Source organism: Pristis pectinata, chromosome 26, assembly GCF_009764475.1.
Source record: "Pristis pectinata isolate sPriPec2 chromosome 26, sPriPec2.1.pri, whole genome shotgun sequence".
NCBI classification, from domain to species: Eukaryota; Metazoa; Chordata; class Chondrichthyes; order Rhinopristiformes; family Pristidae; genus Pristis; species Pristis pectinata.
The window spans coordinates 9184034-9211669 of record NC_067430.1 but is presented as its reverse complement, the minus strand read 5'-3'; the positions used below and the strand labels follow the sequence as shown (position 1 = coordinate 9211669).

General features: G+C 41.0%; 1 protein-coding gene across 8 annotated transcripts in view; it reads left to right on the top strand.

Moving 5' to 3' along the window:
- Positions 1-7207, top strand: part of LOC127583286 (endothelin-converting enzyme 1-like) — a 251969-nt gene extending 244762 nt beyond the window's left edge. For all 8 annotated transcript variants that reach the window (XM_052039077.1, XM_052039080.1, XM_052039078.1 and 5 more), the window contains one exon: positions 102-7207. In XM_052039077.1, coding sequence (XP_051895037.1) covers positions 102-278 — 177 coding nt within the window. In that variant the 3' untranslated portion in view covers positions 279-7207. The remainder of the gene's footprint in view (positions 1-101) is intronic.
- The last annotated feature ends 20429 nt before the right edge of the window (positions 7208-27636 follow it).

Below are 27636 nucleotides of genomic sequence, written 5' to 3'. Positions count from 1 at the left end.
CTTAGTGGCAACTGTCAGGTACTCCTTATGGCCACTGGGGACTTCAAGAATACTGTCACTCCTGTATTGAAGGAAACACAATACTTTTTTTGCCTCCCCAGGTTTGGTGCTCCATACGGACCCCGGAAAGTTACCACAAGGGCCTCATCACGGACTTCCACAGTCCTCAGATGTACAGGGTGATTGGAGCTGTGACTAACTCTGTTGAATTTGCCAAGCACTTCAACTGTCCTGAAGGAAGTCCAATGAACCCCCTGCACAAATGTGAAGTGTGGTGAATTAAATGAGACAATGAGAAATGGAAGCCTTGAGCCCTGGAACAATGGGATTGGTTTGAACGTCTGGTCCCACCACAACTAAACGGGTCACTTCTGCGCCTTGTAACAAAGGGAAATTTATTTGGCTGTACTTTTGTTGAAAAACCTGTGGATTACAGTGTGAATATTCTTACTTGGCTTCCCATTCTGTGGATAACACTGGAATCTGTGGGAAGAGCACACAGCCAAACACAAGACAACATTTGGTGGCATTGTTGCAAGACAGGATGCTATCCTCCAAAACAATAGTTACCCTTTTGCTTCAGAACGTTTACACTTAAGTAGTTATTTTTACTTAGTAAGTTGAATATTTAAGATGTTAAAGAGTGATTTTGGGAGGTTCCCTCAGGATGACAGGGAGCGGCTTTTGTGGATGTTCTGTCACTGCAATGGGGTCTCCATTCACACTGATTTTCTGCCTAAGTTGGAAAATCCCAAGGAAATTCATGGCACAGGTTTATAATTGCTGGCTGGACTTCGTATGGATCTCCTTGGTCTAAGTACACTGAAACGTTATTGATCAGAGAGGTCATGAATATTTTACGGGCACATGGCTTTGTTTGCCTCCTTTCCTTCTCTTTTCTTTCTAGCCATTGATTTGTCCGAGTTTGCTTTCTGTGCGGCATTTGGTGGCAGAGGGTGGTAAGCGAACTCAGGTGACTAATTAACCTCTTAACTAACTTTGATAATTTAACTAAACGGCTGGCCTATCCCCTCTTCCCACCCCACAGCCCAAAGAACCCAAGGATCAACAGAGAAATGAGAGTCCAAAAGTGCACTTCTTGGTGGGGGAGAGAGAGTTGGGACAGTGATGAGGGTGTGGAGAGCGATCGTGCCATGGCCTTATTGAAGTCCATTCTTTTAGCTTGGTTCCATCAAAGTAAGGCAGATTCTTAACAAAACTGCTATTCGCTTGTATGTATCCCTACCTACCTCTGAAACTCATTCACTTTGGTCAGTTTTCTAGAGTCTCAATCGACTCATCTTCACAATTTTCGACATCTATTCCTGCAAAACTCTTGAGCTAACTTTTGATTGTGGTGTATCCACTTTTAATCACATGTCAAATGTTGTTAATAGGATGCTCCAACGGAAAGTACTGCTTTTAAATCTGAGTAAGTTAATGGACAATGATTTGCCTTTTTAATCTCTAATGATGTCCTTTAAAATTCTTATTCTGGTGATCAAATCCTTCCAAGATACAAACTTGTCTCTCACTATCTCTGTTATCTCATTTAGCCCTACAACCCTTAAGATCTCACCAGTTCTGACCTCATTTACATCCACAGTTTCCTCTGGCCTATCACTGGTGAGTGTGTAGCCTGTCATCAAATAGCTGCGTTGCAGTCACTGTAGGAATATTCATTAGACTGGTTCCAGGGATGGCAGGTTTTGCTTATGAGTAGAGATGGAGTGAACTGGTGTTGTATTCACTGGAGTTTAGAAGAATGAGAAAGAGATCTCATCAAAATTCTTGAAGGATTTGACAGGGTAACTGCAGGGGGATGTTTCAATAGTTCAGGAGTCGAGCACCAAAAGGGACAGTTTTGGAACTGCTTGAGATTGAGATGAGGAGAAACTTCTTCCCTCAGAGGGTGGTGAATCTTTGAAATGTTCTACCCTAATGGGCTGTGGAGACTCAGTTGTTCTGTTCATTTAGAATGGAGATCAGTAGATTTCTGGGTGGCCATTAAGGAATCAAGGCATATGGGGACAGTGCCGGAAAATGGCACTGAGGTAAAAGATCAGCCATGATCTTCATGAATAGCTAAGTGGTTCAAAGATCAGATGCTCCTATTTATTTTGTAAATGAAGGTCTATTTCTTTTGGGTGAGTCATTGCAAGATCGGTGGCATCTGTGGGATCATACCCAGCTGAAATGCTTGAAAATATACAATGCCAATGCTGATGAACTTGGCAGTTCCACATTGCCAAAAACTTCCTTGTACTTATTTGACAGAACTTTAAAGCCTGAATGGTGTGTAACACTGGAAGCCCAGACCACAGTGTAGCTCTAAGGCTTAACTTGGGGAAAGGAAGAAGCAAGTGAGGGGAGGGTGACCACACAGAAAGCAAGGTGACTCTGTAAGAGGAGTGGGACTGAAGGGAGCCTACACAAACTTCAACAGCTGTGAGAAAAATTGGGAGACCGGCCAAGGTGCGGCTGCAGAAAGTGAAATACTTTTGCCCAGCAGCAAGGGGCTCTGAGCAAACATGGAACAGGGGCTGCCGTCACTGTCTGTCTCTCAGGAGCCTCGCAGGAGGTCAGAGCTCACCACACATGGGTAGTCCTCTCCAACCAACCCTGCCTCATGTTGCTGGTTACACTTGTGATTTGCACTCATTCGTCTTAAGAAGTCCCCCAGGATGAAGAATGACTTGCTTCCACTCCCGTTCTATGAGCGCTGAGGTGAGTGATGAGTCCACTGTGGGATCTGCAGATCTTGCCACAGGTGGAGTGGATTACAGATTCTGTCTTCCTAAACTGAGTGATATTCAGTTGGTAATGGTGTAAATTCCTGGGTGGGTGGAGATACGGAGAGTTTGGGAGGTAATGCACCCCTTCAGTCACTTACACAGGACCTCTGTGTGTTCCTGGTGTATGGACCCAAGGCTCTCAATACCAACTCAAATGCTCCTTCTCCACTTTGAATGGTCATGGGCCAGAGGTTCCCAGGAGTGGTTGGGGATGTTGCACTTTTTCAAGGAGGCTTTGAACACGTCCTTGAATCTTTTCCTTTGTCCACCTGGTAATCTCATTCTACGACAGAGCACAGAATGGCGGCAAGAACAGTATAGGTGGCACAGTGGCACAGCCAGTAGAGCCACTGCCTCACTGCACCAGAGACCCGGGTTCAATTCTGACCACTAATTAGCCACTATATTGGCCACTATGAATTAGCCCTGGTGTGTAGGTGAGTGGGTAGAATCTGGGGAGTGGGCTGATGAGAATCTGGGGAGAATAAAAATTAGGTTAATGTAGGATTAATGTAAATGTGTGGTTGATGGTTAGTGTGGACTCGATGGGCTGAAGGGCCTGTTTCCCTGCTGTATCTTTCTGTGACCCTAGGACTTTTTGGGAGTTTGGTGTCAGTGATGTGTAATTGGGGCTTTAGTGTTGAGGATGTTGCCCTGGGAGAGTTCAATGACATTGGTTTACTTGTCCTGTCAATAGATTTGGAGGATTTTGGTTTAAGAACACAACAACTAATCAAGATGTGGAGCAATTTTTAAAGCTTTGTTTACTGTCATGGGGCATTAGTTGCAATAATGTGCACATTAACAGGGATTAATTTTCCTAATTTTTATTTATATCAGCTGCAATAGATTGCCAGCTATCAGTAACTTCAGCAGATATTTTCCAAGGTGGCTGCTGGCTGAGAGTCCTGCCCATCCCTTCCTCGCTCATTGGTGGGGAACTGCCACAGATTCAGGCAACTCCCGCTCTTCCAAAGGTTGTATTAATTAATTAAAATTCCCATGAATCTTCTCATAAATGAGAGTGAATAATAAATGCTCGTATTTTACCAGGGAATATCTGACTGAGATTTTCACTGCCCTGTTTGTTTTCACCACTAAATGCCGAAGAGTTCATTCATTCACCACTGCATGGGCAGTTTTCGCACATTAAAATTTCACGATGAGGCTGAGTGAGTTTGCTGGGCATTGGGGAAATATAGGAAACAGATGATGTCTAAGAAAACCAATGTAATATTGTCATAGTAAAACGTGAGTTTTTACACAAGCTGTGATAGATGTCCGATGTGTGTCATTGGTTCATGGGCTGGGTGTTTCCCATTTGTATTCAGCTGACTGACCCATCCCGCTGTTCTGCAGTCCTTTGTCTCCAAACTGTAAATCCATCAGCTGCTGGATTGAAGCAAATCCCAATTGCACTGTTACTGGGTCGCTCAGTGCGTTATCTGCTGAGCTGGATCTCTTCTGCACTGGATTAACATGGTTGGAAGTCAGTCACAAACAGCTCCACCACAGCAGATAAACAGATCTTTCCTTTAGTTTTTTTTTGTGTACTGTGAAACTTGTAGAAAATGTTGAAAGATTCCACATGATAATGAACTAAAGCTGATATGTTGTCATCAGGATTATCTTGGTGGGATAGTAATCACAATATGAGAACAGATTTCCACTTTGGCAGCTGTCGTACACCATCAGGAAATCCGCAACTCTGCCTACGAGCCTCTGGACTCTGAAGACCCTTATAATTGGAAATGTTGCTCTCCTATCTGGGGCTTTGTCGAGAGAGAACAATTTCCAGTGTAGAGTATCCGAGTAAATCCTGGTGGCTGCATGTCTGTCACTTATGGTTGCACATTTATTACTGATCTTTGTAGTTATGTCAAGAAAAAATAAGAGTTACTTATGTACATAAAACAAAACAGGGCTTTGTCCTCTGCATTAGATTAGCAAAGTACAATATTAATTCTAACACCCACCTAACCCCCATCAATTAACTGGAATAATAAGCACAGTTACCTCTGGGTTTATTTCATATTGTGGTAGCGAGACATTCAAAAAATTACATGCAAACGTTATGCACTAATGTCTATATATGCAATCCTTCAGTAATGCTCTTCATTTGAAACAAGTAGATATTTGCTGCTGCTGCCTGCCTACTGGGGCCAGAATCACAGCACCTCATATGTGTACTGATTGGGTCAGGGTCACTGCTCCCAATCACTGTCCAGTGGTTGGGCCGAAGTCACTGTTCCCTATTGCTATCCAGTGGTTGAGGAGGGTCAATGGTCCTGATCTCTTCCAGTGGTTAGACTGGGGACAGTGCCTCTGATCATTGTCCAGTGGTTGGGGTTGGATTAGTGCTCCCAGTTGCTGTCCAGTGATTGGGCTGGGGTCTCTGCTCCTGATCACTGCCCACTGGTTGGGCCTGGGGACACTGCTGTCTATCAGGTCCAGTGGCTGCATCAGCATCACTGCTCATAACAGCTGCCCAGAAACAATCGGATGACGGTATGTTTTTCTTCCTTGACTTTACTGTGCCACTGATTGTGTAAACCTGCAACAGAGAAGTGCAGGATGTTTGGAGGTTTCAAACTTAGATTGACAGTGGAGATTACAATGGAGTAGTTTTTCATTTCCCTAACCTTCCCCCTCTCTCTGATTCATGATCAATCGTTGCCTTTTATTACTTGTTATTCTTTATGTTGCATCATCTCTAACAGACCGCATTTTGAAGGGAAAGTCAATCACGTTGCTAGAAAACAACTTGACAGTACTGACTATGTGCTGTTAGCAACGTGCTTGACCTATCCCAGTAGCCAGTTGATGCAAGTGCTCTCTTTATAGGAGCAGGACCAGGACATTCATCTCCTATTCAATAAGCTCATGTTGGATCTATACCCCAAATCCATTTACCTTCTTTTGCTGCATATCACCTGATATTGTCAGCAAAGGTAGGTAATGGAGGCTTATGGAGCTGCTGTCTCACAGCCGCAGCAACCAGGGCTCAATCATGACCTCCGCCACTGTCTGTGGAGTTAGCACATTCTCCTTTTTTCCTCCCACAACCCAAAGATGTGCAGATTGGTTGGTTGATGGGAATGTGGGGAGAACAGGTTACAGGGAAAATTAGTGGGTGAATGGGTTTGCCCTGCGAACAAGGATAAACTTGATGGTGGAAGTGGCCTCCTTCTATGCTATAAGGAAAAATACGGATTAACATCTGAGAAACCGCCAAGAATATGTCCAACCACAGATAGCAACACTGTGCAAGTAACAGTGCTAAAATTAAGTTTTAAAAATGCTAACCGTGGGCTTCTGGAAGTTGAGAAGAAGGGAAAATAACCAGAAATGTAAAGTCTCATTTAGAACAAGAAGTAATACACTGAGCTACTAACCTCTGGATTGAAATTTTTAATTCATGTTGAATGGCATTCCTGAAGTAACCAAGTAAGTAAAACAGAATGAGCAAAGTCCTGCTGGTTAACAATGATGAGTGATCAATAATATGATTCCTAATAGCAAATATATTGGCTTAATGCCAGCAATGGAATTTAAAGGGAACCATGACCAACATTTAAAGCCTCCCCTTTAGTCAAGGGTGAAATTTCAGGTGCTTGGTATTTCTATTTGCTAACCTATTGTCCCACTACTTACTGTGAGTCTGATATGGGGCTGGATACCCTCATTACCCAAAGGAGAGAGAAGTTTCACATAATCTTACTGACTTGATAAGATGATTATGTAGTTTTCTCTTGTCAATCTGAAAATGTGCCTCCTGTTTGAAATAAATCACTGTTTCTTACTTTAATTTTTCTGTAATATTAGCTTGTAAAGAGAAAATATTTGCATAAATATATTTTATGTATGTAAACATATTTTCTTGCAAAGTTGACAGATTTTATTTTGGGTGAGTGCTGTTGTGTACAGAGTCTTGTTAATGAGATGTCCTGTTGCTGCATTACAATTCTGATAGCTTACACATAAGCTTTTGTTGTACAGACAGAAATGTTTTAATTATAGTTCAAACATTAATCAATGTATTTGGTGTGGTGATTTCATGAGTTATTAGAGAGATTTTTATATCAGTTGTTCAAGGAACATTCTTTTACTTTTCAGTATTTTCTTCTTGTCAGTGAGTTTTCCATCTGTTTTATCAAGATACGTCCTTGCAAGAGCTAGCTGCCTTTTGAGGGAATGTAGTCAGGATCCAGAACATGGCTACCTCTAGGCGATGATTGTCAGAGATACCACTTCAAACTGGTGGAGCCACCACCTGCAAAGCAAAACCACTGCATCCCTGGCTTTGGTGACCTAAATCAGAGATATACTACACAGGCCAGAGTAGGCTGAGTGTCACCAGAGGCAGGCAACCCATGCTTTACAGTTGTTGGCATTGATGTTGACCTTGACCCTGACCCCACCAGCTATTTGGAGAGATCCAGTCTGATCTTAACCCCAGTCGGGACAGAGTTTATTATCAGCACCAAACCCTAAATCCTACCTCATAAAGCTCCCCTCATAACTGGACCCAGCTCTCAGGAATTCCCTCCATGTTTTTCCACACTGTTTTGAGGGATTCCCTGTATACACTGCCCCTGCACAGTCTTTGCCTTCTTGCCCTTGTTTTCCATCCAGACAAGCCCCAACATTTCATTTGTCTAGACAGACACCCCTGCCCCCAGTCCATCTCCCTTCCATACATGCATTTTGAACACCATATATTTTTCCTATTTATGTTGTAACGTCTTCCCAATTCTCTTTAAACTGTTTTGGATAGTAAAAGCATTTGGACAATGTTATACCATTGGTTAACATGGATGAAGATAACTCATTCCATCCATCATCTTCGATTCCTGATTTCTCAATAGCAGCCCGTGTGTATTTGTGTATTCAAAAAAACAACCCAAGTGTTCCAATTGGCACTGACCCATATCGGAGCAAATAGCAAAAAACTTAGTCCTTATGAGTCTTCTAAAGGACAAAAAAAGAGATCAAGAGAGGTCTAGAGAAGGAGTTCCAGAGCTAGAGTCTCAGCAGCTGAAGGTGCAGTGGCCCATTGTGGAGTGTTTGAATTTGGAGATGGTGATGAAGCCAGAACTGGAGGAACACTATCATGTAACCAGGAGCAAATGGAAGTCAGTAAATGCAGGGCTGATGGGATTTGGGGCAAATTAGAACCAGAGGCACCAGGATTTAGGAACAGCTCAAGATTTCAGAATATCTCCCTTTCTATTTTCCTCTGACACAAAAAGAAAATCCTCATCATAAACTTTCAATAAAGTATTTGAAATGCATCCTCGAACTATCCTTCAAATTATTTTTAGAAGCAATTAGATAGTTGTCTGGAAGCTAAGCTGCTCTGAGCACAAATATTAAGTTCAAGCTTCAGCTCTGGAAGGAACCGAGGACTTTAAGTAAAATCTTTCAGTGGAAATATTATTACTCAGAAAAGACAATAACTTTGTTTGGATTTGTTGTGGTTACACTGGGGACAAGGAATATCTGTTCAGGACCTGGTTTCTGACCCTCATTTGAAGCCCATGCTCAAGATGAGAATGCAGATGTATTCAGAGCTGTGCTGCCGCCACCATTGTCATTGAATAGATACTCAGCATCCTTAAGCACTGCTTGGACAACCCAGCAAATACCTTGGAATAGAGCACAGAGTATCCCAAGCATAGGAAATTCCGATGGGACAGATTGTTCACGTTGCATTTCTGTTACGAGAACCCAAAAGGAGTTGCTACTGTTTAAAGAGAAAAATCTGTGCAGTTATGAAGAAGGACCTGGACAATGTTCAGGCATAGCCTGATGAATGGCAAGTAATATTCCCCTCATGCAAGTGTGAGGTGATAACAACAGTCTGACAAGAGAAAGCTCAACCACCTTGCCTTGACATTCACAATCAACATCCAGGTGGTCATAATTAATCAGAAACCTAACTGGGCAAGCTGCTTAATACAGTTACAGCAACACGTCAGTGGCTGAGTAACCTACTGCAATCAACTCATGTCCTGATGCCTCAAAGCCCTTACACCATTTGCAAGGCACAGATCAGGAGTATAATTACTGTAAATGCTTTCTACATGTATGAATGAGTGTATCTCCAACAACATTTGAAACTTGACTCCATCCAGGACAAAGCTGCTTGGCTGGCACCCCTTCCACCACCCTGAACATTCGTTCCTTCCACCACCAGTGCACAGTGGCTGTAGTGTATGCCATCTACTAATGCTCTGTAACAATTTGCCAAGGCTTCTCCAAAAATGCCTCTCAAACCTGCCACCTCTATCAACCAGAAGGACAAAGTGTTTGATTGCAGGAAAAGTGCATGCTGTGGTTCCTTGTATTATTTCACCAGATGTTTAATTTGTATTTGACAACAATTTTGGCTCTTGTTGGCCACTTCATCTTGATTTTGGCATGTGTGCCAGCTATACAGAATGGGGAAAGCTCAAGCCAATTGTGTAACAAAGGATCACTGAATTTTGTAATCTGCAATTAAATACATTATTTTATATTTAAATTGTGCAAAATTTGATTCAAAATTTTTATTATGGAAAATCAAATTGGATAGCAATTTAAAATCTTAATTCAATCGTTCAGTTATTCCAACTAAAAGCTGGCAGCTTCAAGCTTTTTAACCTGTGTAACTGGGCAGAAGTTGGGAACTCCCAAGTGAAAGTGAAAGTCCCTCATTGTCACTCAGATGATCAGCAATCAGTTGTGCTTCATTGAACCCGCAACAGGTTAATCCAAACGATCCATCATTTTAGTGGGAAGGAATGGCAGCTGCAGAAGGGTAAGGACAGTAATTCTTTTTTATTTACTTAAGTTGATTTAAATGTATTTAAGTGTTTTAATTGTTTTCTACTGTTCTATGTTTTTAATGTTTTTCATAATTTAAAAACAATTATAATGTTATTAATTATTAATAATTGTTATTGTCAATGAATTGGATCCAAAGGCATTTGTGTGGGGTGCCTCCCAGCTGAATTTCTTCACTGTTTTGTCCACTCCTATAACCTGGTAACATCTGAGCATCCATCAGCTGAGAGCCAGCCTCCCAGTGGAAGGCTGCACTCAGATCCCCACTCCTGGTACAAGGGCAGGTGGTTGGTAAGCTCAGGCAATTCATCCAGCAGCAGAAGATTTTGCCCATTGTTTCTTGTTGGGTTTGTTACCATGGCTACAGATAAAGTGAAAAAGTCACTCACCAATGAAGATAAAAAATATGCACAATTATGTTAGGAGAAAGGGATTGTTCAGGGGAAATCTGGGCTTCTTATAAACTAGTAATGATGATGACAAAATAAGGCAAGATATCTTTATTAGTCACATTTACATTGAAACACATAGTGAAATACATCTTTTGCATAGTGTGTTCTGAGGGCAGCCTGCAAGTGTCGCTACGCTTCTGGTGCCAACATAGCATGCCCACAACTTCCTAACCTCCTAACCTGTACGTCTTTGGAATGTGGGAGGAAACCGGAGCACCTGGAGGAAACCCATGCAGACATGGGGAGAACATACAAACTCCTGTGGCCGGAATTGAACCCAGGTCGCTGGTGCTGTAATAGTGTTACACTAACCGCTACACTACTGAGCATATTAAAATAAGGAAGTTGTGAATTAATTGAATAATCATGGGCAGGTAATTAAGTCGGCAGAGTGTGACTGGTACGGCCACAGGTATTCACCATTGTTAAACAATTTAGTTGATGGAACAGAAAGCCATGTATCCAAGTTTCCTGAGGACATATGGAAAGGTGGCATTATATGCAGTGGAGATGGAAGCATTAAATTACAGGACCCAGAAGCCACTTTGATAGTTACGTGAAAAACAAGACTGTGGCAAATATGAAGAAATTCAAAAAGATAGAGAAGTATTTTCTAAGTGGTGTAAAAGTGGGAACAGTGGATCTCCACAGTGATTAGGGGTCACTTACATTGACCATTAAAATGTGATGAGCAGTTTAGAAAAATAGTCAAAATGATAACAGAATTCTGGTCATTTATATACAGAAGACTAGAATAGTTGTTATAAAAAGGCAAGGTTCAAACATGCTTGAAAAATAGTGAACGGTTCTATGCACTGGACCTTAGAAATGGGTGCTGAGTAGATTTGTCAGAACCTGGGCTCTGAAAGATAAATTATGACATGTTAATGAATTAGGGTTGTATGTATGGAATTTAGATGGAGATTTGATAAATTATGGGAAGTGCTCCTTACTGACTTTATTCATAAAGAGAATCTACATCCTGCAAATGAATAGTTATAAGTTTCTCTCCCTTTCCAGCTAGCAAGCTAATTCCAGGAAACAAGAACAATTTAATGAAGGCATGTGCAGTGGTGCAGCTGGTAGAGCTGCTGCCTCACAGCTCCACGGATCCAGGTTTGACCCTGACCCTCGCAATGAGACTTAAGCGCTTAACTTAAAGGTCTCCTGTCTGCGGGTGGTTCAAAGCACTTCACATTTGTCATGAAGGGCTACTTCTGAATGAACAGCCTGCAGTATTTGCTGAGCAGGTTTGCATTTAGTATGTCCTATTGTGGCGTCCAAACATCCATTCTGTGCGTTAGATGTCTCCATGAGTTATTGCCTCACACACACAGAGGAGCCAGAAGCAATTTTGCAAATTTCAGAAGTGGTGCAGAATGTAGAAGTGATAACTTTTTTGGAAAAGCTCTATTAGGAAGCACACGGAAATGTTGTGGTAAACAATAGAATTTCAAGGCCAATGACATTCAGTGTTTCTTTGTGAAACTCTAATGCTAAACTAAAACATGTTTTCAATTAATAATTTAGGACTAGACGTGGCATATTCAAGGAATATATTTTAACTGCAACATCAACAGTATAACATCCCAGAACAGGACCATTTTTTCTCCAGTAGGCTAACAAACCAAATTTACAAATCCAGGAAGAAGCTTTGTGGAATATATGGTTATAAGTGGTGGCTGTTGAGTCAACCACGAGTCAACTTCCTTCCACTATGGTTATAAGAGTTTGCTTCAAGTAAGCGCGAAGGACCTGACAGTGGAGCCTGCAAATCTGTCCTCTACAAAAAGGTGTTTTGGGTTTCTCCATCTTTCCAGTTATCCAATTACTTCTGAAAAAACCATCCTACTTTGTAATGAAATTTGCCGACTTCAAAGTTGCATTATTTAGAAATAAGACCTCGTAATTTATCTATTCTCAGATCCTCACATGAACAGTTCATTGAGAACTAAAGAACTAGATGATAAGAGTATGATACATTCTCCAATGGTTAATTGGCATCTCAGCCTGTATTCACTATTTTAATCACAAACGTTGTGCATTACAAATTCCACTCTCTGCTGTTCCAGTCATGTGTTTCTTTCCATCGTCATTCTTTGATCAACCTTATATTTACAAAACAACAAAAGGATTTTGAAAATGGCCTGAGATAATACTGTTCCACATTCCATAGTCTTCTAGTGGATACATATCAGCATCATCCCCATACCATCAGTGTGATACATGATACCATCAGTATCAGCACCATTCTCACACAAACACCAACAAAGTATTTCTAATCTAGCTTTACTAATTCACTACTCTGTTTTTAAGAAAAGTCTGTTGAGGGATTCCATATGATTAGATTAAATGTTTATACAGTTTTGGTCAATAAATATGCCCAATGGCTGACCCCAGAACACACTACGCAAAAGATGTATTTCACTGTGTGTTTCGATGTACATGTGACTAATAACTGCACTGTGTAATGAATTGACCTGTACGATCGGTTTGTAAGACAAGCTTTTCACTGTACCTCGGTACAAGTGACAATAATAAACCAATACCAATAAAGATATCTTATATATATCTTTAATCCAAAATTGAAAAAAGTATAGGGTTGTTTTGACCCCTACATTAATTAGTCTGATTAGTGTTTAAGTCCTTTTCTCGTATGTCCTTGTGACATGGAAGCCCATTCAGCTCGTTGAATGTGTGCTGGCTCACAGAGCAATCCCATCCCATCCTGTCCTAGTCCAGCCACGTGGAAGCTATGGGCAAGAAAGCACGCCATTACTTCTACTTCCTCAGAAGGCTAAGGAATTTGGCACATCCCTGATGATTCTAACCAATTTTTGCAGATGCATCATAGAAAACATTCTATCCGGATGCACCACAGCTGGGTATGGCAACCGCTCTGCCCAAGATCACAAGATATTGCAGAGAGTTGTGGACACAATCCAGTCCATCACACAAACCAGCCTCCCCTCCATTGACTCTGTCTGTGCTTCCCACTACCTCAGGAAAGCAGCTAACATAATCAAGAACCCCTCCCTCCCCAGTCATTTTCTCTTCTCCCCCCTCTCATCAGGCAGAAGATACAAAAGCTTGAGAACACATACCACCAGGCTCATGGACAGTTCCTATCCCACTGTTATAAGACTATCAAACAAACCTCTTATTGAATGGACCACCAATACATTAAAGATGAACTCTTGATCTCTCAATCTACCTTGTTATGGCCCTTGCACTTCATTTGTCTACTTGCACTTCATTTTCTCTGTAACACTATATTCTGCATTCTGCTTTTCCTTTTTGTACTACCTCAATGTACTTATGTATGGAATGATCTGTCTGGATGGCATGCGAAACAAAGCTTTTCACTGTATCTCAGTACATGTGGCAATAATAAACCAATTACCAATTGCCATTCCCCCACTAATTTTCCTACTCTCCTCACATTCCCATCCATTTTACCACCTGCTTAATATTGCAGAGACTTGGCAATATCCAGTCTAGAATCAGTCACCAACTTGTGAGTGACACTCCTCTCCTAATAAGATCATATTCCATTCTTTGAATACAATGGTTAAATCACTTTACCCATTTTTTTGCCTTAAAGGAGTATATCTATTATTGGAAAATGATGTATTAATTCATTAATTGTTGGCCATTAATTGATTACTCTCATACCTTTTAATGTAGTTTCCCAGTCCAGCAGAGCCAATTTGTGCCTCATGCCTTTGCAGTTTGCTTTAGTCTCAGATTGAGCTCAATCATTTCAATTTTGAAATAAAACTCTGTCACATTATGGTCACAGTTTCCTAAAGTCCTTAACTACCAGATCATCAATTAACTCTTCTTCCTCATACAATACAAGATCTAAGATATCCTGCTCTCTCGTTGGTTATTCTACCTGCTGATCCAGAAAGCCATCTTGTTTTGACTCTCATCCTCCACTTCTCCATTACTGCACAACTCTGTTCTGAACGACCAATCTCTTATTGTGAAATTATGATCCCTGCTCACAAAGTCCTTCTGAAGTCGAGCATCATTCCTTCTCCTTGCTTCCTTTTTTGAGTTTCTGTGACACCTATAAGTTTTGAAATCATACCCACCTAGCCATGTATAACATAGAGTCATAGAGTTATACGTACTGACAGAATCAATAATCAGTTGTACTCATGTTCATGATTTCCTCACAATATAAGAGAGGCCATTTCAGCCTATTGGCTCCATGCCGACTCACAGAACAATCCCATTCCCAACTATTCTTCCCTCTTAACCTATTCTCCCCACATTCCCATCAACTCCCCCCACCTCCCCAGATTCCACCACTCACTGCACTGTCGGGGCAACTTACCATAGCCAATTAACCAACCAATACACACGTCTTTGGGATGTGGGGGGAAACCCATGTGGCCATAGAGACAATGTGATAGAACTTATAGATAGAACTTGGTAGCTGGAGCTGTGAGGGAGCTGCTCTATCAGGCACAGCACTGCACCGATTTTATCAGTGAGTGAAGTCCATTCATTTTATCATGATCATTTAAAGCATTCTTACCTTGACAGTTCTATTTCTATGTCTTTAACCTTCCACAGGGCCCTTAAGTGCCCCCTGGAGCTGATTCGGGAGGACAACGATGACTCATCAGAGTAGGTCACAGACTCATTTCAGATCGTCACCAGCTCTGATTCCCAGGAGCAGAAAGGCAGGAAGTTGGGTTTTCATCCACTGACTTGTGCTTCGCAAGTGAGCGAGATCAGGGGATGATGATAAAGACAAAAGTGGAAGACTCTTTTCCAAGGCTGCAGGATCTTCCATATACTTAGTTGCCCTTAAGAAGATTGTAATGATCCATCTCCCTGAACTGTCACAGTCCTTCTGATGAAGGTACTCCCACAGTGATATTGTGGACTCTTCATCTGGACTCTAGAAACTATAGACCTGGAAACTAGAGACCCTGGTTGAATTGTTCTATGCCCATGTTGTTTTCATCACTAACTTGTATGTTTGTGTTCTCCTCATCCAAATTGAACGGAGCATGAACCAGCCTAATTTCAATAGTGAGCATTTCTAACAAATCAACCAACTGCTGTATTCAACATTACAAAAGGAAGTCTTGCAAATAAGTGCATCATGTAATGTGGGGATGTGCTGAATTCAATGTGAGAGGCATTTCTAAATGCAAGCCTTTGAAATGCTAATTCTTCATTGTGTGTTTTCTGTTGCACTTTTGAACATTCTCTTCTATGCACAATTGTGTGCAAAGGTCTTTCCTTTGTGCCCTCCCATCCTTGCAGAAAGTAGGCACTGCAGAGAAAGTAATGGACAGCAGATAGTTGGTGGGGGGAGTGCTGCCCAGTCGGGGTAACCAGTGGAATAGGGAAAGGTTCTTGTGGGATGTGGGAGGGGGTGTTTGAGAGAAGACAGCCAGCATGTGGAGAGGATCAGAAAAGGAGGAGAGATTGGGAGGGAAGCCGGGTAGGAGGGAGGATGCCGAGGATGATTGGCAAGGCGAAGGAGATGATCTAGGTGTGAGGAGATTGGAGGGCAGTGATGGAACCAACAAGAAGTTTGAGGACAAGGTCTGGGAGGAGATGAGGAGGTCAGATTGAACATCTGGTTAATGGAGAGAAGATTGTGGGGAGGCGGGTGGGAAGAGGACCTCAAGGACCGTGAATGAAGTCAGCAGGGAATGGAGATCAGTATCAGGAGGTAGTCAGTGGTGAGGAGTGACAAACTGTAACAGGAACCTGGTTTAAGGAAGTCAACATTTCAGGCTCCTTGGCATCAGCCCAAGCTGTGACAGACATTTCAACAAACAGTGAAGACTTTTTTTTACTATATATTAAGCTTTTAGAAATCAGAAAGTTGAGCATTGTATACTAATTAACAATGCTGCACATTCTTTGTGGTCCCCCCCCCACCCACTCTCACCCTCCTACATACAGAGGACCCAGAGTGAATTTCCAGAAGTGTGTTATGGCCACAAGACGTATCTAATCACGTTGGCTATATTTCATTTGTGTCCATACAATCATTGCTAAGTGAAAGAATTTATGTTAAAAGTAATCTTCTAAAATGTTGCTTAATTACTATCTACTTATTATTGCTGTCAATTACTGGAAAGTTGCCTGGGAGCTGACTTTCAGAAATAGTTTTGTAAATCTGTCACATTCCAAATTAGAATATGAATAATTCCATTCTAAATGTCATTGTTTTTATAAACTAAAGTGGTTAGTTGCTGCTCTCACAAGACTTAAAAACCAACTGCTAGTGTTGAAGGTGAACAAAAATATCACAGGTATGGTATCTGAAGCACATCCCTGGATTAAGATATGTTAAAGGTGAGCTAGAAGTTCTTGATGTTGGTTATGTAATAGAAATAGGAAGGATTTCACTCCAAAGCATAAGTCACAATGACAAATAAAAGACACCTCTACAGCTTCAGATTCAGATTAGTCGACCTCATCATGACCCTTACACCTTATTGTTTACCTGCACTGCATTTTCTCTGTAACTGAAATTGTAATAGTAGATTCTGCATTCTGTTATTGCTTTTCCCTTGTACTACCTTAATGTACTTTTGTTTTGAAATGATCTGCAAGCAAAACTAAGTTTTTCACTGTATCTTGGTACATGTGGCAATAATAATAAACCAAACCAAACCAAACCAAACCAAAGTTTATTGTTATATGAACGAGGGTGCAATGAAATTCCTTGCTCCCATGAAGTTCACAGAGTAAACAGTATATATGATAATAATATATACAACGATGAGTGCAAAACAACGGAATAGTGCAAACTGCAACAGAATGGTGTAAAGATTGTAGCGCAAGTGTAGTGATCCAACTCCGATTGAATTGGTACATCAAGATGCAATGACTGTGTAGATCTGCTGCCTCACAGCTTCACTGACCCAGGTTACTGACTGTGGTGGAGTTTGCAGGTTCATCCCTGTGACTGCATGGGATTCCCCTGGGTGCTCCGGCATTCCAAAGGTGTGCTGGTTGTTCAGTTAAGTAATGACTGTAAATTACCCCTGATATAGGTGAGAGGTGGGAGAATTAGAGACTGTGTAAATGGGCATGTGTGAAAGATTAGGTTATAGTGAATAGTGGGGGAATGGGATTGATGGGATTGCTCAGAGAGCTGGTATAGACATGATGGGCTGAATGGCCCTTTTCTATGTTGTGAGGAAACATGGGATAATTGTAAATGTGCATGTTGCATGTAGCATGATGAATGAGCTACCCATGGGATAAAGAGGAATTTTTTATTGCAGGCGTTCCCCCAAAGAATGGAAAGTAAAATCAGAGATAAATTCAGCCCATGTTCCTGTTGGACCCTCCAACACTAAAACTGAGCAACGCTGGAAGAATTCTTCAAAGGTACCAGCAAACTATTATCCAACCCAGAGATAGTTTGTGACAAGGAGAGGAAATAAAGAATGAATACTTTTTAATAGTGAGATGATAGCATTGCTTCATCATTTCTAGAGACTTTTTTAACTCTAATTGCAGGTTATTGCTACTTCCTAAATGAGAAAAGACAATGACAAAATTGCTAGTGTAGTTGTTAAGGAGGAAGAAAGTTATAGGCTGCCAGAAGATGTCAAGGAACTGGTTAAGTGGACAAAAAATGGCAAATGGTGTTCAATCCCAAGAAGTGTAGGAACAGATTGGACAGAGCGGGGGTGGGTTGTAGATAATTCCTCCAACATTTGAACTGCAAGGGTTCTGGGGAGTGAGTGTAAGTAGGAAGGTGGTGTAGAGGCCAAAACTGGGTCAGCTGTGATCTTATTGATTTGAGGGAATGATTAGCTTTCCTCTGTTCCTAATTGTTATGTTCTAATAGCTCATGTCCTCATTTCTTTCAGGATTTTGGAAATTTAGAGATTGGACAGGAGACTGCAAGTGAAAATGTTTGTTTTTGAGAATGGGGTTAATAAAAGGAGATTTGAAGTATAGAGGAATGGTACCTGAGGAGTGCCAGAGGTTACTGATACTCTATGTCACAGAAGGGGAGCCACAGCAGGGCAAGGAGGATAGTTGGGTTAGCAGAAGTTTAATGAAGATATATTGATGGGGCAGGAGATGGGTCATATGTGCAAGGTGAGTTTGAAAAGGCATGAGGGAAGTACAAAATTAACTGAAGAAGCAAAGACTAAAGCAGATTATTAAATCCCAAAACAGCTGTAAAAATAATTGTGAGTTCACCTCACAAAAACAGTAGTCCACAGTTAATATTCCCATACATTGGATTCCTGGAAAATGAACAACTGAAACTGTGCATTCTCATTCCTATAGGTAGTAAATAGTTCCCACAGGCTTTTAAATTTCTAATCAAAATGTTGTTCATTTGATTTATGTTTACTTTTATGTTTTCTTTTATCATAGTCTCTTCCTCTGTTTTCGTGTATTTACAGGTCCAAAAACTTATGGTGACCCTGACTGCAGTATCATGCTTTCTCTTTCTTTAGTGGTTAAAGTGATGTCAACTCCACTGCAAGATCGAGTAGGAACCTGCATTGGATCATACTTAAAAATGACTGGAGCTCAGTAATATTTTTGAATCTCCCGACTTTAATGAGCTGAACAAGTTACCTCCTGGGTGAGGGAACATTTGCTTTGTTTGTGCACAACATTATGGCATTTTCTAATCACTTCCTTGAATATTTGGAAGGCTCTCCACCTCTGAGATGGTTGAAAATAGTATATCATCCTGATTTCACAAACAATCCTTATACTGTATATGAGAAACAAAGGACTGCAGATGCTGGAATCAAGATGAAAAACACGATGATGCTGGGAGAACTCAGCAGGCCAGGCAGCATCCGTGGACAAAAGCAGGCGGTCAACGTTTCGGGTCAGGACCCTTCTTCAGGACCTAGAAGAAGGGTCCTGACCCGAAATGTTGACCACCTGCTTTTCTCCACAGATGCTGCCTGGCCTGCTGAGTTCCTCCAGCATCATTGTGTTTTTCAATCCTTATATATAATTAATTTGAAATTTTTTGTTCTGATTTTTATCCCATATGCTAGTTTGGTTTATGTTTTCCACCCCATTGGGAGTATTAATTGTCAAGAAGGGTTGCTTCCTTCAATCACATTAAGCTGGTCAGAAGCATGAGATAGATCTAGATTTGTAGAAACTTCTGCACCTGTGAACTCTGCATTCAAATCTCAAAACATGGGCAGAAGTATACTCATGTCACTCAAGCTTGCTTTGCTCATCACCATGTATTTTCAATGCATAGGACTTGGGTTGGGGTTTACATTAGATCAGTCTAGCATCTAGTTTTGTGCATATAAGAGCCTTTTGACTCCCATTGTCTTTGTAAGAATTCTTAAATATATTTTCATACAGTTGCACAAATCTGTTCAAACCTGGCTGTGATGTGTTACACTGAATACATTTTTCAATCGATCCTCAACTCAATTGGTATTGGTACTGGTTTATTATTATCAACCAACCTCATCCAAGCAAGTTCTGTATGTTAACATAATCAGACATTATAATAGGTAGCATTGACTTCTATCTTTTACAAAGGACCATGCATCCCCAGAGCTTGTCCATAATTTTAAATAGTTTCTTATCAATGGCACCTTATTAAACTTTTGGTTAGAAGACCCTTACCAGGACAGAATAGCCTGTGGTCATGATATTCATATGAATGTCTCAATGAAATCACTTTTTTCGTTATCTCTGCGAGTGGCATATATAGTATTCAAACTTCTTGCTCAGACACCTAAATGTTGTGTTAATCTACTTTCTGTGGTTTTTGACTGTAATTTTCTTTTCCTTTTCTTGCTCAACTTCCACTGTTTGGCCTTGCATACTTAGGCTTTCTTTTGGCAATTAAAGTATTTTGCAGCTCTAAACTGACAGGCTTGAGTGGAGCGTTCCCCATGATCATGTTACCCTACATAGCTGTTTCCCATATTACTTTTTCTATTTGCCTTATGACGTAGAAGGAGGGCATTTGAACCACTGAGTCTATGAAGCTCTCAGAGGATTTCTATAAGTCTCATTCCCCTCACTTATTTCCCTGGAATCTATTCTCTCTCACATTCTCCTTCCATCACCAACATGAGAGGTAATTCATAGCAACCAATTGACCGACCAGCACATCTTTGTCATCCAAGGTTTCTTAATCTTGCCACTTTTGCCTTTCAGCCCTACCAGAACATGCTGACCCTGAACTTACACTAACTCTCTTTTAAAAGATTCCCACTTGTCAGATGTCATTTTACCCACAATCTGCTTTCACCACGTTTTCTCTTACACTATTGAAATCAGCCTTCCCCCAATTTAGGACCTTAATTTGAGGATCACCTTTATCCATTTCCATTTTGAGACTTACAGAATTTTGTTTGTGGAGCTTCAGGTCACTGAGTATATCCAAGATCAACATATTTTTGGACATTAAGGGAATCCAGGGATATGAGATTGGTGCAGGAAAGTAAAGCTAAGGTAAATAATCAGCCATGATCTTATTGAATAGTGGTATAGACCTAATGGTCTATTCCTGTTTCTATTTCTTATGAAGTCAGCAACTCTCAACTGTGCAAAAATGTACCAGAATCATTCCAGATGGTACATTCAGTTCTGGAAGGTATTTTTACACTCATATACACTGCACTAACCAAACTGTCCTGTTCCTCTACATTCTCCTCATAGCTCCATACATTATGTTCCTTCAAATATTTATTCAATTCTCTTTGGAAAGTTATTAACTAATGTTCTTCCATCATCACTACAAGAGCATTCTGAGCGCCCTTTCTTCTTCCTTGAGATGACGTCAAACTAATGCACATCCAGCACCATCCTCCCTGCTTGGCTGCACTTGCTTATATAAGGAACAACCTGGCCTTTGATTCCACTCACTTGTTCCAAATAGAAAGAGTTGCTATGGGAACTCTTATGTGTTTCAGATATGCAAGATATGCAACTCTTATGTGTTTCAGGCATTTCATAACATATATGGAGTATCCTTTGCTTCAGTTCTACTTTGTCTCGACACTCAGACCTTTCTCCATGATGACTGCATCAATGTGCTTCTGTTTTCACCATTACCTGGAAAATCATCATCTTGGTTTTTAATTTCCATCATTTCCTCAACTTCATAGGGCATATGTCTGATCCTTCCTTTCCCTTGGAGATCTATCTCGGTTTCCGAGAATAGTCATAGAGTTGTAGTAGAACCCTTCAGCCCAACTTGTCCATGCCGACCATTTTGCCCATCTACACTAACCCCATTTACTTGCATTAGGTCTGTATCTTTCTATGCTTTACCTATTTAAGTATCTGTCTAAATGCCTCTTAAACATATATGATTCCACCACCTTTTCTGGAAAGGCATTCCAGATATCAACTACCTTCTGTGGAAAAGACTTTCCCATCAGATCCCCTTTAAATTCCTTCTCACCTCTTGATTTTGATATGGGGAAAAAAGATTCTGACTATCTACCCTATCTATGCCACTCAGAATTTTATATACTTCTACCTGATCACCGCTCAGCATCTTTTGCTCCAGGGATAATCAGTCCAGCCTATCCAATTCCTCCCCATAATGAAAGTCTTCCACTCCAGGCAACATCCTGGTGAATCTCCTCTGCACCGTCTCCAATGTAATCACATCCTTCCTATGGTGTGATAATCAGAATTGCACACAAAGCTCCAACTGTGGCCTTATCAGTGTTTTGTACAGTTGCAACATGATGTCCCAACTCTTATATTCTATGCCCCACCCTATGAAGGCAAGCATGGCATATATCTTCTTCACCACCCTATCTACCTGTGTTCTACTTTCGGGGAACTTTGGACATGTACTCCAAGGTTCCTCTATTCATCAACATTACTTAGGCCCAAGCATTTACTGTATGTGTCCTACCCCTATCTGACTTCCTAAAATGCATCTCCTCCCACTTTTCAGGATTAACTTCCTTCTGCCAATGCTCCGCCTAACCTTCTATCTGATCAATATCCTGCTATAGCCTCGCTGTAACAGCACCCCCAATTTTTGTGTCATCAACAAACTTACTAATCATACTTCCTACATCCACATCCAAGTTATTCATGTATATCACAACAACAAAGGTTCCAGTACCGACCCCTGTGGTGTACCACTCGTCACAGACTTTTGATTAGAAAAGCATCCTCAAATGCTTCCTTCTGCCTGTTATCACCAAGCCAATTTTGGGTCCTGTTAGCCAGCTCGCCTTGGTTCCCATGTGCCTTACACTTTTGGACCTGCCCACCATGCAGGACCTTGTCAAAGACCTCAATATAGGCAATGTCTACAGACCTGCCTTCATCGATTTTCTTATTTTCCTCCTCAAAAAACTCAATCAAATTAGTAAGATGGGATTTCCCTGGCACAGAGCCATGCTGACTATCCCTGATCAGGCCCTGCCTTTCCAAATGTACATAAATCTTATCCCTTAGAATTTTCTCCAAAATTTCCCTACCATCAACATAAGGCTCACCATACCACAGTTACCTGGTCTACCCCTGCTGCACTTCTTAAATAAAGCTATCCTCCAGTCTTCTCGTACTTCACCTGTGGCTAACAAAGATGCAAAGATCTCCCTCAGAGCCCCAGCAATCTCTTTGTTTTACATACATCTCATCTCATTTGGCTTTGAGGATTTATCAGCTGTAATGCCTAAACCCCGAATCTAAAATCTCCACCTTCTTAATATTGACATGCTCCAGACTATCAACATACTCCCTCCCTGAGCTCACATCTTCCATGTCCTTCTTCTTGGTGAATACAGATGACAAGTTTCATTTAGGACTTTGCCCACATCTGCTGGCTCCACATGTGGATAACCCATTCTTTCCCTGGTTACCATGTTGCTCCTAATTTACTTATAGAATATCTTGGGATTCTCCTTAATTTTACTTGCCAAGGATACTTCATGGCCCCTTTTTGTCTCCTAATTTTTTTCTTAAGTTCTGTCCTACGTGTTCCATATTTCTCAAGAAGCTCCCTTGATACCAATTGCCTACACTGGTCATATGCTTCCTTTTTTTATCTTGATCGAACCTTCAATATTTTTACTCATCCAAGGTTCCTTAATCTTGCCATCTTTGCCTTTCACTCTTACTGGAACATGTTGGCCCTGAACTCTTGCTATCTCTCTTTAAAAGGCTTTCATTATTCCGATGCCATTTTACCCACAAGTATCTGCTGCCAATCTGCTTTTGCCAGGTCTATCCTACACTATTGAAATCAGCCTTCCTCCAATTTAGGACCTTAACTTGAGGACCAATCTTGTTCTTTTTCATAACCACCTTGAAACACAGAATTATGTTCACTGTTCCCAAAGAGGTCCACACCAACACTTCCACACTTCCACCTCCTGCCCAGTTTTATTTCCTAGGATAAAGTCAAATACAGCCCCTTCACTGGTAGGACTATCCACATATTGTCTCAAAAAACTCTCTTGGACACACTTAATAAATTCCTCCCCATCTAAACCCCTTGCACTGAGGCAACCTCAGTCTATATTGGGAAAGTTAAAATTCCCAACCACAATAAATCTATTGTGCTTACACTTTCTGCTATTTGCATCCATATCCATTTCTTTATTCTCACTGACTATTGGGAGGCCTATAGTATAATCCCAGGAATGTGATCACCCCTCTCTCATTCCTCAATTCTATCCATAAGGCCTCGTTGGATGATCCCTCCAGCATATCCTTTCTAGTACTGCCGTGATGTTCTCCCTAATCAACAGTCCCCCTCCTTTTTTGCAATCCCCTGTCACATCTGAAACCTCGATACCCCAGAACATTAACCTGCCAGTCCTGCCCTTTCCTCAACCACGTTTCTGCAATAATATCAGAATTCCCTATGCTGATCCACACTGTATGAACGTGGTGGATTTAAATCAAAAACTGGTGGACAAAACAGGTAATTGAACAATGGAGGCCTTTCAAATCAAGAGGTTTGGACTATTTACATTCCTATGATGGCATTCAAAATTGGAAATTTCTGGACAGCTAAAGGTGTACAGGTCAAAATCAGATGGAAAAAGAATTATAACAAATTTAAGGTTCATAAAAGAGGAGAAAACCATGCTGTGTTTGGAAAGTACAGAGGAGATTTTAAAATGAAAATTAAAGGGGCAAAGAGAGAATGAAAATAGAGTAACGGTTCTTGAAGTAGATTAACAGATAATAAATTAACAGAGTTCTTGAAGCAGAAATGGCAGCTAGGCTGGAGGGAATATATCCTTAGTTTCAGAAGGAAGTAAGAGTGGAAATTGGTAACTGCTGTGTCAACACATTCCAATCTGCATTGGGTATGGAGATGGTGTCAGAGGATTGAATTACTGCAAATGTTATACCTGTTTGACAGAAGGGAAGAGGGCTATATTGGCAACCGCAGTGCAATCAGCCTAATATCAGTAGTGATAAAACTTTGAGAGACCATAATCTTGAACAAAATTGAATAGTATTTTTAAAAAATTGCTGGCTATTAAATAAAAGTTAGCACAGATTAATTTGTCAATTCAAGTCCTTTGATCTCACTGAGAGGGTCAATGGCTGATGTGTATGTGGATTTTCAAGGCACTTTTGATAAAATACCACGTAATAGACTTGATAGGGGAAGGATTACCCAAGGAACTGAAAGAAGAGAATAGTAGTGAATGGATATTTTTCAGACGGCAGAAAATGCGCAGTGACAGTACCCAGATTTCATAAAAGGATCAAATTCTTTTAGTTATAATGACCCTGGACTTGGGTCCACAGTGAGTCATTAAAAAATTTGTAGATGACGTGGACTTTGTAATCAATGAAGAAGGTAATAACAGAGTACCTTCCTTATAAGGGCTTAGACTGCTCAGGAAACTGGGCAGACAGAAGATGAATGAAATTTAACACAGAGAAATGTGAAGTGGGGTATTTTGATAGGAAGTAGATGTGTAAGACAAGAACAGCAAGACCTCTGGGTTCACAAGTCTTTAAAGGTGGCAAGGTAACTTGAGAACTTAAAAAAAGTAAAGGAATCTTTGTTTTGTTATAAATCAATTGAATACAAATGGAAGGAAGATATGCAAAACCTTTAGAAAACACTTCAGATGGAGCAGTGTGCTCAATTCTAGAAAACACACTTCAGTAAGGCTTTGAAGAAACTGCAAAAGATATTGCCAGATTGTTACCCGAGGTGAGAGAAGCCGGGATTATACTCTTTAAAAAGTTTAGGTAAAGATTTAACAGGTATGAATGATTTTGTCAGAATAAATAAATACAAATTGTGCTTTGGCAGAAGGGTTGGACAAACCACTTGCATTCAAGGTGGTTGGCAAAACAACCAGAGGCAATGTGAAAATTATTTTATCAACCACGAGTTGACATCTAGAAGGGTGGTGGAGGCAGATCTAATGATAGCATTTGAAAGATAATTGAAAAAATATTGAAGGAAAAATATTTATAAAGCTATGGAAGAAGCAGAAGGGAGGGCAACTAATCGGTAGCTCTACAAAAGAGCTGGCAGTGCTACAAAGTTTCATTCTATGATGGTGAAAAGCCCCTAAAGGTGGCAATTCCACTGAAAGCTATTCCACATGCATTGATCACACCCCACCTCTCAGCCAGAGACATGCTGTCTCCTCTGCCAATGACTAAGTCTGCCCTGAGTTTTTGATAACAGCTCTACAGGTTCTAATAACCAAGGGACATAGGCAGGTCAACAATCGGAGCAGCAAACTGAGCAGCTCATCTCTACCTCTGCTAAAGCCACAGGGCCTATCCCCAAATGAGTTGTAGGGAAAAGAAGAGCAAAGCTCTATAGTTACTCCAGAGTATCCACAAACTTGTTTGACAAATATTACACTGTTAAAATTCTGTTGTTTAATACACACATGAAATATATTAAGTGCCACTCTCCTCCATGACTCTTTCTTCCCTACCTTGGTGTTCAGAAGCTCATTGATGAAATGGAAAACTGGAACGGATTTGGATTAGGAGGTAGAGGGTGATGATGGAGTGTTGTTTTTGTGATTAGGACCCTGTGACCAGTGGTGAACCAGATGGATCTATGCTGGGAACCCATTTGTTATATACATTAACGATTTGGATATCAATGTAGGAGGTTTGATAAGTAAGTCTGCAGATGACATGAAAATAAACAGTGAAGAGGAAAGTCATGGAGTTAAATGGAAAAGAAAGAAAAAATCATTTACTTAAATAAACCAGTAAAGCAGCCAATGTTAAGCATTGATGTGAGAAAGTTATTGAAGTTTTAGTTCTTATTTCAGTAAATGGAGACATGGCAGGGACATTGAATGTCCAAGCTGCACCATGTGGGAATCCAGGAAGCTTCTCACACTCTGGAGAGCCAAACATGCAGGAAGTGTTATCAACTGGAACAGGTCAAGATCCAGATCCAGATGTTAGATCTGAACTGTAACTGGAGCTGATATTACTTCAAAGCCTGCATGTTCTGTGGATAGCATGCTTCAGGAGTGATCAGCCCGTGGCTTAAGCATTTACAGACAGAGGGGAAATGGGTGACTGATTAGCAGATGAAGAGGACCAGGCAGCACCTGTCACTCTGTCTAACAGGTAATCAATTCTTCACATTGGAAAGCATGATGGTCCTTAGGGATAAACAGTCAGAGCTGAATCAGTGTAAGTTACTCACTTGTACAGGGGTGGGGGTAGAAAGAAGAACTACATTGAAAGATAATTCAATAATTCAGAGACAGATATTCATTTCTATGGCCATAGACGTGATTCCAAGATGGTCTGGTAGTTCCCTGATATAACTGAGTGGCTGCCAAACATTCTGGAGGGGAGGTTGTGACCCAAGTTAACACCAAAGACATATGTAGAAGGAAAGATGAGGTCTTGTAGGTGAATTATATGGGGTTAGAAATTAAAAAGCAGAACATCAAAGACAAAGATCTTCTACTGATGCCAAGAGTCAGTAAGTACAGAAACGGGAGAATACTGCAATGAACATATAGCTAAAGAAATGGTGAAGAAAGGAGCACTTTGGATTCCTTGGGTACTAGGACCAGTTCAAGGGAGATGGGACCTACACAAGCTGGATGGGTTGTTGTCAATGGAACCAGAACCAATATCTCTGTGAAGAAGTTTACGAGTTTTCGTAAAGGAGGGTGGGAACTTGACAGCAGTATTAGAAGGGAGAGGTAAGATTGAATATGGTAGGTAGTGGGTTAGTAAATGAGTTCGGAAGACAGAAAAATGAGCCTGGAAAGCAAAGGAAACAATAACTGGGGGGACAAAAAGGAAACAACACTGAGGACAGAAGAGATTGCAGATGCTGTATTCTGGACCAAAAAGTATTTCCTCCACTTCCCGCATGCCTTCCCTCACCCACTCTTCCTCCAGACAGAACAGCAATAGAATTCCCTTGATCCTCACCTTTCAACTCACTAGCCTCCACATCTAACACATCATCTTCTGCCGTTTCTCCCAGCTCCAAAGTGAACCCACCACAGATCACATCTTTTCCTCTCCCCTCCTTTCTGCTTTCTGCCAGGACCACTCCCTTCATGACTCGCTGGTTCGCTGATCCCTCCCCACCCAAC